The sequence below is a fragment of the Varroa destructor genome, unplaced genomic scaffold (genome assembly GCF_002443255.2).
Source record: "Varroa destructor unplaced genomic scaffold, Vdes_3.0 BEIS01000007.1, whole genome shotgun sequence".
In the NCBI taxonomy this organism is placed as follows: Eukaryota; Metazoa; Arthropoda; class Arachnida; order Mesostigmata; family Varroidae; genus Varroa; species Varroa destructor.
In genome coordinates, this window is record NW_019211460.1 from 7377787 (window position 1) to 7392285 (window position 14499).

General features: G+C 38.7%; 1 protein-coding gene and 1 long non-coding RNA gene across 3 annotated transcripts; both read left to right on the plus strand.

Moving 5' to 3' along the window:
* Positions 1–3: 3 nt before the first annotated feature.
* On the plus strand, positions 4–5367 carry LOC147754257 (uncharacterized). Its single transcript, XR_015318104.1, has 2 exons — positions 4–1998; positions 2633–5367. It is a non-coding gene; the product is annotated as an uncharacterized LOC147754257 (long non-coding RNA).
* A 3088-nt stretch (positions 5368–8455) lies between these two features.
* On the plus strand, positions 8456–13141 carry LOC111254538 (chymotrypsinogen A-like). 2 transcript variants are annotated; one of them, XM_022815484.2, is made up of 7 exons: positions 8456–9899; positions 10638–10726; positions 11253–11356; positions 11561–11651; positions 11926–12060; positions 12285–12407; positions 12663–13141. In XM_022815484.2, the coding sequence occupies exons 1-7, from the start codon at positions 9839–9841 to the stop codon at positions 12825–12827; spliced, it is 768 nt and encodes a 255-aa protein (XP_022671219.1). In that variant the 5' UTR covers positions 8456–9838; the 3' UTR covers positions 12828–13141. The 2 variants fall into 2 exon arrangements, with proteins under 2 accessions (XP_022671219.1, XP_022671218.1); XM_022815483.2 differs by having other exon boundaries at positions 8477–9899; positions 11561–11732.
* The last annotated feature ends 1358 nt before the right edge of the window (positions 13142–14499 follow it).

A 14499-nucleotide genomic window follows, 5' to 3' on the forward strand; every position in this document is an offset into this window, starting at 1 on the left:
GGCCTCTTACCTTACACGAGTAACTTCGATAAATGACGTTTGTCAAACTGCAAATTATGGCTGCAGACGAAGTTGTTCGTTCGAGCGAAAAAACTGTTAATGAATAAGATTTTGATCATGCTAAACAAACATCCTAAAAGTCATTTCGGTAAACTTTATTTATACAAACATTTTAGTTAAAAATAGTCAAGAGTCGAGCATGTCTGCAGATAGCTTTGCGCTTACCGCGTTCGGTTTGCTCTATATACTGTGTGTAACTCGTAAAATTTTACATTTCACAAATATTGTGTGAGTAATATACTTAGACAACGCTAGAGTTCCTAAACAGTCTTAGCTCTAGGATGAAAATGTTACCTTTACATATAGCGAGTTGAGGATCAGATATTACCATGGTTTAGCTTAAATTGATCCTGCAGTTGTTTAATGCCTGGACAGTCCTGCGAGGACGCTTCGACCTTAAGAAAAAGTAAAATATGAACTCAAAGCTGCCTAATCAATCTGTTCAACCGGACTGCGCTGCTCATAACTGCTGGAACAAGCATTGAGCGCAATACTTGATGATTTAAAATTAATATAGCAATTTCTGTGCCGTAACGTAGCTAGATACGACTTACGATTCTAAATCACAAATTCGAGTAATACCTCTTTAAAACGAGAACTTTGTTAAGTTGAAAAATGTGCGAAACTTCAACAAGCAGATGATTTCATGGCTATGGATTTCCCATTGTCACACACATAATCGTAGCCTAACCTTTTTTTCAAATCAATGGCCCCTGCATGTGGGCACAGTCGTTGGTACACTATGTTAGGAGCAGCTGGTGAGCCAAAAAGTCCGTGACGTTTCGCTCTGGTTCGATCGAGCGATATTGTATTTTATTTAACCGACTTACTTGTGTATAACGGCTGTAAGCGACGCTTCGGAGTTCTAGCGACCGAAAGACCAATTTAATCAAAAGAAAACTTTCTTCTTGAAGGACAATTTAGATGGAACGAGTGGAGTGAATGTTGTTTTTTTTTTACCTGAATCGTATACTTTAACTGAAAAGCTTTAGCAATTGAGGCGAAAAAAGGGCTAGAAGTTAATTATTAGAACATGATGCATGAGCAAACGAAAACAGCTCATATGTGATGCATAGGCTAGGAATCGGCCACGTAGGAACACCATGTGTTGAGCTTGCTTATAATTCTGATAGAGAGATCATATATCTATTTGGACAATTTTACTTATACTTACCGTAGCCTTCTTTATATATTATGTTAAACGAAAAGTGTACGAGACATAAAATGAAGCAAAGGATATCGGCGAATGGTTGAAAGAAGTTTATGAAAGGAGAGCCCTTCCGAGATACAGAATAAAAGCAGCTTGTAACGGATCGTAACTTCAATACAACTTGCACGCAAATATAGAATTTTATAATGTATTAGGCATTTATATAACACAGACGAAGATTCCGGCTTCGTGTGTTACACTATCCTCATTTTAAACGTTGTTGATTTGCAAAATAGTAAGTGACTTTGTGCAACTTCTAAATATCAGCATAAATATGCTGCGCGTCCTACTTCTGCCTTTGGAATCCGTATAAATAATTAGCTGTGGAGCAAATTATATTATTGAAATAAATATTCCATCAGTTGGCCATATCTACGAATACGCAACATCTGTAAATCTATTTCAAGATGGTTTTATAGACTATATATCACTGTAACTGTCTGGCACGATTACTATGTTTGAACCTATTAAAGGTACATTATAAAAGGTAGACCAGTAGGATGTATAATATTTAAATGGAAAAATATCAGGAGTGCCAAACGTGTATTATCAACAATTCCATCTTGCCAAAGATGATTTTAGTTTAGGCCCTCTAATTTCTGTTCTTTTTAATTTTTTTTCAAAACATTCAGTGTTCCAGAGATCAAAATGGTCATTGTGTGAGTTAGTTATACGTGCGCATTTGAAGACGTTACACTAAGACTGTGGATAAAGAACGTGTGATGAAGGTAATGCGATGTCTTGTACCATTGAATCACCCCATTGGCGGAGGAGCTTATTGTACGTTCGACATTTTAGTATCAGTATTCATGTTCACAGCGAGACCTTCTAAAGTTCCTTACTTTATGGCCACAAATGAAGCTCTTTGCTTTAACGGAAGAATTGTTACCAAGTGAAACGCTGCTGGTTACATTGAACAGACGTTCGAATACATCATTTGTAGATGTTTTATTTATTTGAAGATCCACAATCTCGTCTTCATCTCATGTAACCGTAGACAGATTTGGGCTCTTCACGTTTGTATTTTCGCATCCACTACACGCTTGTTCGTTCTAACCTTCATAATGATCTCCTCAAAAAACATAAACAAGGTAAATATGTTCGAAATAATGCTCCTGTTAGAATGGCTGCAATTGGTGGTCCAGATGCGGCGACATCAATTTAGTGCGAAATTCCCTTTCATGAAAATCTCTGACAGTTGGCCACAAGTGGAAATGAACAAACGCAAATGATATCAGTCGTCCTCCTCACGGGTTACATATTGTCTCAACGCTTTCGGTGGCTCATAATCATGACTCTGAAGTTTGGACTAAAGCTTTACTTTACTTACTAGATAATCATCAACTGTGTAAACGCTTTCAGGACCGCGGTGAAAATGTCGCTAGGACCGAGGCCGTTCACGACGGAGCCTTTGTTAGGAAGCGTGTCGGTTTAGCGCATCGTCGATCGTGGAAGGATACCTGACCTTTCCGAAGACACAAAAGAAGCGGATCTAGTGCTAACAATGAATGTTTCTAGCCTTACGTCCGGTCTTGTCTTAGTTGAATGCTTCTTTGGAAATCTAAACCATGTCACTGAGTGTTTTTTGGTTAAGCAAACAAATGCTACCAGCGCACCATCGTAGAAACGGATTGAATGTTTAATAGATCAATCTACTCTGCTCTACTCAGTTGTGTTAGCAACAACTTGACTCCAGTGCAAACAATGCAATCCCTATTAATTGAAGATTTATGCGGCGATTGTTAAACCTATGGACGCAGTCAACTAGGGTTCGTGATACTCCATGTCCTCCTGTGTGCTAACGATATTGCTAAATCTGACATGCTATTAGGTAAACAAAGCCTGTCTATTTTAGCAATCGGACGATTTCATATCTATCGTATGATATGAATGTATAATGAGCAAACAACCCTATATCCTGAAGCAAACATTTAGTGCAGATATAATCCTTCGCTAAATGGCTCCATCTGAAAAACTTATTTGACATAACCCTTTCTCAGTATTTGTTTCCATATTATTCTAATTAGAAAGTACGCTACAGACCTGCAAACTAAAAAATGTTAACTACATAAACCACAATCGCTTTTTCAGTAGATACCTCATTTACTACATGAAGCACCTAGTTAAACTTAATTAGTTGTAATTTTTTTGTAGGCCAAAAGAAACACACTACACACACTTTGGTGATGCAAATGATAGCTAATGGCAATCGAATACAGAGCACAAAAAACATCAAATGTTTATTGAAAGATAGTATCGATCAGCTAGCTGTCTGAAGCCACATTATCTACTTATTTTTAGCTAAATTTCTCGTACTGTAGACTGCGTAACGTCTCCGCACTGCTCTAAATCTCTTGCCTGCCCATGCCTAATTCGAGGGGATCGTTTTTAAGGTCACATCTTTGAGAGCACAATCCTTCTGCCTAATCCTATAGCAAACTTCCTGGAGGCATGATCCCAAAGTCTGTCATTGTCCTTCTATAACAATGCTCTGTTAATTCTTAGAATTATGGACAAGGACCTCTGGTGTCGACTAGCAGTATTTACAAAATAGCATTGCACGTTAAGTTCTTAATAGGCAATGAGAAGTACATAAACGAATTTCACACAAGACAAGACATATCTCTGTATCATTATTCGGTCCGTACAGCCAACTTTCGTCACAAACCGTTCGCTGAACCTGAAGTTCAGGCACATTTCCTGCAGTTGCTTCTAAGCAGCGTAACTAGGACGCGAGTCGCTAGAGGCTGGAACTACACGCCGTTGTTAATAGGTTCGTGAGTGAAAATAAAGACTTGTAAGCCAAATACGAGTGATACAAGTAATTTTGACCTTAATCTTAGCCAGTGTCTATTAAATAGTGGATGATATTAAACATCATATCATAAAAATTGGCGTCTTACCGAGAGAAGCAACACATAGTTGAATACCAAACAAAAACCAACTGGAATTATTGCGTGAAAAACAATGATGTATTCTGCTACCCACGATTCGCAGTCGATGGTTAAAGCCAAAAAGTCTAGTTTGAAGCTTTTAACAAAAACGTTTCTAGAAAAACCAGTTTCATTACAGCATCATCACATAATGTCTAAGAGGCGCTGAATAAACAATTCTTTGATGTATAAAAATAAGGATTTAATCAAGCGATAAATATGTCCTGCCTACTATAAATTTTTGCCTCACGCACAGCGATCTTAGAGCGGAAAAACTTTTCGCTAATCTAAGATATTTTTTTATATTCCTACTCTTATTATTATTGAAAAGGCACAGAGATCAGTAGGTTTATATAGAGCTAACGGCTGAATTGATGAATCTGATTTTATGCTCCATTTGGCATTTCATGGACTGGTCCAAATGACACTACGATCTTAACGGAATAGATCCAAAAATAAGATGAAGGACAGATGGAACAGAGGTGCCACAGAACCTTCGCTGTGATGTGTTGAAAACGAAAGTAGCCTGTTTTTAAAATGTCATATTTTGGATAGTCCTTTCATTTAGCATTGTAATCTGTGATACTGTTTTGATATCGCAGCATGTACATCTGTCGAAATTATGACTGCATCATCTACATCCAATTACGGACGAACAGCGCCTTTGTTCAGTGGAACCGTCTTTTCGACCGTTGAGACAAGTAACATGGAAAGATTCCAGGATTAACCTGATTGTTTGAGAGAAAAAAAGTGAACACAGATGCCCGGTGGCAATTTCCAGTGCCAACAAGAAAGCTGTGACAGTTCCGGTTTCTGAGCGTGCTTGCAGACGATACGGCTTCATAAACGCAGTCTTGGAAGATCTGATGTCCGAAGTAAGCCACACCGTGACGACATCACATGCTGTTTTACAGATCACAATCGTACATTTGTTCCGTTCTGCTTCAGACACACGAGTGACACAAATTCAACTGCGGCTATTAATGGTGAACCAAATTATTTTCTCGAAACGATAGGACGTTACATCGCTGGTACACCGACCCCGTTAACTTCAATACAGTGTTATTATGTGGGAGACGTAGGTACATAATGCGAAGACTTATATATATGAATCTAGAAATCTCTCGTGCATTGAGTCAGCAAATAAATTGTTTGTAAAAATGATTTTGATAGTTTTTCATCTGATCGTTTTTAAAAGCAACGTTTCACTAAAATTCTAACAACAAATGAATTTACCTTGTAATCGCCAGCACTCTATGACCTTACGCTATACCTTAGCCGATTTGCTTAATCCGTATTATTAGAAATTTCCAGGTCTATTGTCCAAGTTCAGTTAACTTAGAGAACACTTGCCGTAGTCCAATAGCCCGCTTCGAATTTGCTCAGTGCCAGGCGCGATATAATAAAAAGTTACGCCTCAATTGGAGACCTTCCTTTTTTTTTATAAATCCCATCGAGTTGATATGGCTCAAGATAGTTTCATGATCTAATTCATCTCTTAGGTCAGTATAAAAGTGTTTGCCGGCCGTGTATTTCGAAAGTGTCTTCAGGTAATCCGCATTGACCCTGAGGTCATCGACCGGAACGAAGCACATTTTCCGGTTCCATGATAACGAAATTTTCTGGCACGGTTCGAAACAGCCGTGAACACTTTTTTGCTGGGATTCTGCTGTCTAAAGTGATGTCTAACAACAACGCTAAGTGTAAAAAACGGGAGCCGATTGTTTATTTGCGTAGCAAACCGCTTTTAAAGAAGTCGTGTACACCATACATAATGGCACAACTTTCCGGCTCTGCGCTAGCGGTTTTTGAATCTCTGCAAAAAAATCTGGCAGGTGTGGGAAGGATACCGCTTTATAGGGAAGAGAAAACGCATGCGAACAACATGGAAGTAAAAAAGTTGTGGAGAGATAAAGGGAAAGCAAATCCACGACTGCTTTCACCATTGCTTTTCTAACATTTCAATAGCTAAGTAAGACTGCTCTGTAGATATATTTCAGCAATTTTTCGAAATTAGCTTGCTCGAAATTTGCTGCTTTTTAAATTAATTTTGGAAAGTATAGGTTTGAAAATGATGGTTTATGATTGCTATCACTGTATGAACATCTTCAAATGTTTGTATTTCTAGAAATTTACTTCGAAAATGCTTGATACTCGTCTTAAAACATTATCTTTGAGTATACGAAAGGAGTTGGTAGATCTGGTCACACAACTGGTCCGCCCGATCGCAACATTCCGGTTTTTGCGCAAGGTCCATTTCGACATTTCAACAGCCTTGTGTATTGGAAGATGATCTATAAATCTAAAAGGCGTCATGGTTGAAATTATTCTTGTAATCTTTAGTATGCTCGATTAAATGTAAAACGCCTTAAAAAAGTTGGAACAGTTGTCATAGACTAGTATGGTTTTGATTTGTTTTGTTTTGACTGTAAATACGTATGTATTTTGTAACTACGTAGGCTTGCATACGTGCCATTTCCTGATTCACTATTTACCATTTGTTAGGCTGTCCAGACCTATTTATCCGAATAAGAAACTTGGCGAAGAATTGAATTATTCAAGATAGAAAAACTATGTTTTGGTATATGTTAAATGTCCTCTCCTTTCTTACTCACACGTTGAAGCCCGCGCTTCGGTACTTTTTTAATAGTTGTGTATTTATAGTCTGTATCACCATACTTACTCTCGCTATCAATCGCTCATGTAAACAAATCGATGAATATACGCTGCGTCAATTGTCACCCTATTTAGGGAACGGAAGCAATTAAAATCATAGGTATGTAAACGTAGAAAAGTTGGAGCTGAGGTTATTGCTTAATATTTTCCTCATTCATGGTTGCGATCGAGGTGAAGTCGTGCGTTGTCGTCAGGTAACCGTAATTTGTGTATTGTCGATTGCCGCGTTGCTCATCCGTGAGGCTTTCTAAGAATTCGAATTATCTGGCAATATCGATTGGTTCCTTTCTGTACAGCATCTCATTATGGTAAATGCCTCTAGTATTCATTGCAGGTATCAGAATCAGCTTGCGCTCGAATAGACCACACCACATCATTAGTGTTCTCGTTACAATGGCATCTCACGGGATTCGAGAAATCTCACGTTGAGCCGACCGGAATCATATTATCTGTTTTACTCCAAAAAAAGTAGACTTTCCAGCTGAATCGCTGCGGCATAGACGTTTATTCTGTCATCTTTGTCCGCCATTTACCTTCTTAATATAAGCGTACCATTAACGAAGTGTCCTGTTGCTCAAGGCCTCTTTGCCACCGTTTTTACCAATTTTCAATAAACTCTACAAGCATTTCATCATATTTGATATAAATATTTATTATATTCCGGCTGCTAATGACGCATAATTTGAAAGTTCTTCAGACATCCAGGTCAGCTAAGTAGCTTCGGACAACGCAAAGCTTTTAAGACTTGTCTTGCATCAAGGTTCTAAAGGATCTCATACAATGTTTGTTTTTTTCTGGTAGTATTTCTTCTCTATCACGCCGGATACCCAACGGTGGTAAGGGCTTATCAATAAAGTATTTGCACCGCATTTAATGCTGCTATAAAACTATATCTGTAAATAGTCTTCGTTCAATAAAAAAAGTATCTGAGGAACCGTTTAATAGCTTCCACCGATCATTCCACAATATATATATATATATATACAACCAAAAAAAGCACAACGCCCAATTTTACTTCAATAATGTCTAGAGATATAGTTCCTTGCAATAAAGTTTTAAGTAATAAAGACTTCGATTTAGTAGGTAAATATAGTTTTGGTGGGCACTTGGGTGAACTCGGACATTTTAGTGTCAGGAATCAAGTCACTATAAAGAGATCAATGCTTTCAACATTGTTAGTACGTGGTGTAGTTATGTTTGGCTAGTACGAGTGTTATTGCACTGAGTAGCTGAGATATACCCGATGTAATCGCTGCGATTTTTAGTTGTGAACATTAAATTTGAATCTTTCTTTAAGCTACAAAGTCCTAGGAGGAGAAGCTTCGTTTATACAAAATTCGCATTGATCGACTCTGTTGCGTCAGTCCTTTGCTTTCGACGTTTATTATGAAGATAACGCTTTGTGTAGGCCTGTGGTCGTTCCCTATGTAGTAAGTTTTGACACGTGAACACAACGTTAGCCACTTTTGCGTAGATGATATTTCATATCAACATAGGCATATATACATGTATATTTCTCTTGCTCACACATCGAAACTGTAGCCGATCAACTCTTTTCGTCGTAAAAGTTTAGTCATCGCAGACGGCTCAGCCCTTTTCTTGTTGATTTTTCTACCTTTAATAGATGCTATTCGACGCGATTACGAACGTTACATCGGGACATCCGGAAGCATCGTATGCAGCCGCAATGGCGAACACCCGCAGCAATCGGTCGCGAAGCAGACAGGATAATGCCACTACGACCGTTCTGCTTCATCACGCTAAAACATGCATCCAAATATCTACCCGCGTATAGACATATCGGTGCAAATCACCGCTACTACATATGAGAGAAAGCTTTCAGCAGCTTTTGACATGCATCGGCCGGTTGCAGAGAAACTTTTATCATTGAGAACCTATTCAAGGAAGCGGACGCCAACCGGGCGGAGGAGGTACCTTTGCTGTATCCAAAATGAAACCGTTAACTAACGGATAATTACTCATCGAGTAACTTTCTAGTTGTCCTTAACTGTGACGCATAATGGGAAGCAATTGCACGATTTCAAAGGGCGACAACGCGATATTATTATTTGCACATCATCATTTCACATGATTGCAACAGCACATTGCATGATAACAGTAATTTTGAGATATATTTAGGGACTTGACTTTGATTATGTTATCTAGCCGAAAAATCAATTTACATTCTAAATTTCGAACACTATAAGATCAGTTCAACGATAGCAAGTTGTATTTAACTTATTTACCTCTCGTGGAAGCTGATAGAAATAAATTTGATTTTAGCTATTGTTGCAGAGGCTATCTTTCCCGAATGGTGATGATGCATTTTTTCCTACACATTTATTATGATCAACCTGACGAAGGTTCAACGAAGAAACGATACTCAATGCAGGCCGCTTGATACTAAATAAGTACAACTGTAACTTCAAGACGTCGACAATCCTATTGACAGCTTTCAACACCTTTAATCAAATTACATTACACATAGAATAAAGAAAAAGATATTTTTACAGAGCATTTTACACTTTCTGTAGTCTCAGCACTAATAGTAAAAAAAGCATCACCAGATCTATTAATTCGTTCTACCACCAATCAATAACGGACAGTCTGTGCGTATGCGCAGGCAAGAAGTTACAGATAGAAGAACAACATTTGATGCTAGTTATTGTACGGGCATCATGTCGCATTCTACGGAAATGTATTGGGAGAATCGATAATTGTGTTGGGAGACATTTTGCTTTTTTCTTTTTTGTGTTCGCGGGAAAGGGCGCCGCATAAGGAAGAGGGCTCGCGCCCGAAAATCGCGGACAGAAAACGCAGGACCCAAAGCTGTCTTGTCATCATATGCCAACGACATCTCTTACGCGTCGTTTGGTCTAACCCGTGAACAACGTCTTTGAGGCCAACGATCAAACAAAGCCGCTACGGAAAAGTAGAAAGCGAGAACAACGTGATCATCATGTGGTTCCTGAGGAGACTCACTGTCTTCAGTTCGATGACTATCGCTATATATGCCCAGGGTAAGACCAGTGATTTAAGAAAAACCGGAAAAAATCGAATCGCACTTGCCTGTGGGTCGGAAAAATCATTTCCAACGGAATTGCAATCGTTCAGCTTTGTAATGGTTAATGATCGATCTGTGCGCTCTATGTGTTTTACTAAAAAATGTAGTATAAAAAATGCGTATAACTTATTTTATTGTAGACGACGCTTGACAAACCCAAACAATTACTGAAGCGGTACTGTGTGGCTGTCCGACTATGGTCTTTTTCGAACACTTGATTTACGCTCACCTGCAACTGAACAAAAGCAAGCATGACCCACTTCTCCAACTTAAGAAAAGTTGAACGCCTGTGGCAAAAATCGAATTTTGTTTCTTCTGATTCTTGATACAAATTTGGCAGGGTGCTTAACGTTATGTGCACGGCTGTTGATGTTATGTTTTTTATATTAGCTTCAAGTCTCAACATCTAACTAAGCTTTCGTCACGTATAAAAGCCCAGATGCCTCAGTCGGTTTTCACTCACATTAAAACAAACATTTAAACTTGAGCGGCAGGAAAGTTTGAAATCTGCCATAGCGTAAGCCAGAGGTTGCTCATTAATATCTTAATCTAAAGAAGTCTATTCTGCTATTAGCTTGGAACTGCTTCCTGCGTTCCGTTTCTTACATTGAGACCTACAACTATATGTATGAGCTATACAACTCAGGTAAGCTGCGGAAGTAATATTTATCTACTTGCGTTCGTACAAATGCAGAGCAATGCGGTCAGAGCCCATATAGTGACGTCGAAGTGGAGCGAATCGTAGGCGGTCAAGAGGCCAGTGCCGGCGAATGGCCATGGCAGGTAGGCCCACTAAAGCCTTGTATATCGGATTTCTATAGATTATAGCTATTACTCGTTTATGCCTGTTTGTATGCAATTAGATCTGGCTAAACTGGCTTTGGTTTATACATAAGTGAAACTAAAAATTCAATAGCATCGAAGGTTTATGCGGGTGGCGAATGTCAGTTAATGACACCGCAATAAATAAAAATAAACTAGGCGTCGAGTCTCGTAATCTTGGCGTGACCAGCATTAGTAAAATATTTAGGCAAAATCAAAAGTCAAAGAACTCTATTTAGACACCCGATATGAAGGAATCGAAACATTTAACGAGGTGCGTACGAGTGAAAGCGAGTACGTCACTGGCCTTCTCATCACTTGATAAGTAGCATTGCAGTTGCTTGCTAAATCCAAGACCGCTTTTCTTGGTAACTATATGCACTTAAAAAAATAAGTGAAGAATTCATTTATTGTCCTACGCACACGATTTATAAGGCCAATCAATTAGTCTGCATCGATCATTACAGTTGTCATATTTTTTGCGTAGGTTTCCCTTCGGCGCGCTGGTCGTGATGGTCGAACTCGTCACTTCTGCGGCGGAGCACTTTTGTCGGATCGATGGATGGCTACTGCTGCTCACTGTGTTGTTAAGTATGCGTTCAGGTCGCAAACGTAAAAGTACTTGAAGTATACTCTAGGCTTAGTGAAGGTGATTTGTATGTACTGTATGAAGATCTTCTAAGAAGCAGTCTAAAGCGTGTTGCTTTGTTAAATACAAAACGTTCATAGCCTGCTAACTGAGATGGTTACTTCATTTTTTGCGAATGGTTCTATGGTTCGTTTCTGTTCATTTAGCAACTACGGCGCAGTCGTTTCACCTGCCTCAACAATAAAAGTTCGTGTGGGGGAACACGATCAGAACGTCCTCGAAAACCAGGAAATTCAGGTTGATGCTGGCAGTATTTTCAAGTATCCCAGTTACCAAGGATATAATTATGACGTCGCTCTTATTAAGCTATCTAAAAGGGTGCGTCTAATAATTGTTTGTGTTTTCGATTTGCATCTCGGTTTTTGTATGAACAACTCTGAACATTGACCGAAACTAGTTTAGCAGAGAAAGACGTAATTCTTTTTCCTGCCTTTTTAAAGCCAACGCCATTCTTACATACATAATACGATAAAAAAAAGAACGAGCTTTTTTATCTTGTTATTCTTAATAGGTTCGACTATCTCCTCGAGTGAAACCAGTGTGCTTGCCTAACACTAGCGATGATTTTGAGGGCTCCACTTGTGTTTCTACTGGTTGGGGGGCTACGACATCGGGTGGAGGAGCTCCCTCATCGGTGCTCCGAAAGGTAAATTGAATGAGAACTCCAAGTTTCACCATTTAACTTGCCTTACTTATGAATCCAACTCAGACATTTGAGAACTCCAGCTAACGAGTTAGCCAAGCCAAATTAAATAACAAAACGCTAAGCATCTTTATTAAATACACAATTCGAGATTAGTCTGGTCGAGCGGTAGAAGGTCATAACTTACGCATTGTTCGAAAACTTCCATGTTGTTATGTCCAATTTAGGTGTCAGTGCCTGTATATAACAACAACGTTTGTTCCGGGCCGTATCTGAACAAGTTCCGCATCACAATTCAACCATGGCACCTTTGCGCCGGTGCTCTCGAAGGCGGACGGGGCTCTTGCTATGTAAGTTGTCGTCTTCCTTGTTTGCATCTTTGTTGATTTGAGTGCATCCAAAGCGAAATAATACAATAAGCAATATTTCAATTATCCAAATATATATGATGATATTGCAACGATGTAACACCCTACAAATGTGTAAATTTTATTTTTTGTTTGGCATTTATTACTTAAGGCAGTATGAAAGTGATGTAAGCTGACCAAACTTGGCTTGAAAAGTACGGCAACTGATACGATTTTTTGTGCGTCTATACAATACAGGGTGATTCCGGTGGGCCGTTCCAGTGCCGCAAGTCCGATGGCCAGTGGTATTTAGCCGGATTGGTATCGTTTGGTTCGGGTTGCGCTCACACTGGATACCCGGATGTCTACGCTCGCGTAACGCACTTTCTAGACTGGATCAGAACTACCATGTCACAAAACTAGATAGAGGAAGCTAAAGGCAATTGATTGAACACCATAGCTGAGCTCGCACCAATATCAATGCGAGGTTTCTGCTCTTGGATAGACCATCGAGGTGAAGAGGCGTAGCTTGATACTTTACTACGCACAAAAAACAATGGAGCCCGGGGCTAGGTATGATGGGCTTCGAATATAACGTCGATTGTTTATTAACAAAAATAAATAACATATTTATTTAGGACAAAATACAACGTGCGGGCCCATGTAGTTAGATATACAATTGTCTAAATGTATGCTATTTATTTGGTGTCTTATAATAAAAAACATTTTAAATGCAAAAACAATGCTTGTGTAACTTTATTTTAGGCTTCTTCCAACCGGACAAGAATATGAAGATGCAGATTTGCAGAATATCTGAGACGAGCTTTCTGTTATTTGCGGATCGAGGCCTTTCTGGCATTATCTGAGAAGTCTCGCTCGTCAAGCATTTCCAAACCAGTATGGATCTGAAGCTGGATGGGTTATAAAGCTATATATCTACAGTTATTTTAGGTCATCTTTCTCAAGGGGTACTGTTTAAGACGTTTCAATCCTTAATTTATTTTTGTATGAGAAAAGGAGCCAATTTTAGAATTGCTTCCATACAGACTACATATTTCCATTGAGTACTACTTACCTCAATGACCAATGACGCTTTCGCATCTTTTTACGTGCAGTCATATGCATCGTAGTGCCTGTAGCTGAATCTTTTACTACATAATGGCTAATAGCGTTTCCGGACGTAGTAAACTTCGAGATGTCTAATTTTAGTAGCGCTATTTTGTTGTCAGTTCACTATTATTTAAAAGAAAACGAATGCATATTTTAATAATAATGTCCTTAGTCTAACTCTAGGACTATATATCCAAGCAAAGCAAATTGGAACAAGCTTTTGGTTTCCTACACCTTGTTGTACAATGTAATGCTTATTAAAGCTGGCTTGCCACATTTAAATAGGTATTACATTAAACAAAGTTTAGACGAATCATTTAAATTATTAAAACACCAATAGATGCTTGTGCCATAAGAGTTGCGTTCTTTATTTATCGCTGTTATGATTAGTCTCAATACATTTAATTCGCTCCTCGTAATGTCTCCTTATGTGTCATAGAATCATTTCATATCGTTGTATTATCGTACGCTTCCTGTTATTGCGTATACATCTTTTTGTTTACTTCGTGTTGTTGTTGTTGTTGTTGCTATTATGCTTGACGTTTTTCCTTTTTTCTTTGGGCTTTCCACCTTTTGTGAGAAGATTGCTGCTTTTTATTGTTTGCTTCAATATGTGTATGTCCATGTTATATTTGCTACTATATTGTTTTACCACACGAGTACGTTTCAATTGTCGGTTACACGATCAAGTTGAGTCGTCATCAATCCTTATGATCTTCGCTATAGCTGATATAGTGAAGAGTCCCATTTTTTTTTTCGAACTTATCTTTTGTCCGAAGTCACGAAGGTGATTCTCTGCCTGGAACTCCCTGCGATATTCTTTGCGTATTTACATTTTTATGCTTAAAAACTAATTCTAATTTCTGTTGTCCAATTAAACTCTGAAAAGAAAACACATTGAGGAAGTTATGACCCGTCAAACGCTTTTGAGTCACCCTGTATCCTTGACTGTTGCTCTCTGGTAAGGCGATGCTCCATCTGGTAC

Excerpts from the sequence above, each read along its gene's own strand:
- LOC111254538 (XM_022815483.2), top strand. The coding sequence starts at position 9,839 with ATGTGGTTCCTGAGGAGACTCACTGTCTTCAGTTCGATGACTATCGCT. Across the intron at positions 10,727-11,252 it reads CCGGCGAATGGCCATGGCAG|GTTTCCCTTCGGCGCGCTGG; the intron begins GTAGGCCCACTA and ends TTTTTTGCGTAG. Across the intron at positions 12,061-12,284 it reads CCTCATCGGTGCTCCGAAAG|GTGTCAGTGCCTGTATATAA; the intron begins GTAAATTGAATG and ends TGTCCAATTTAG.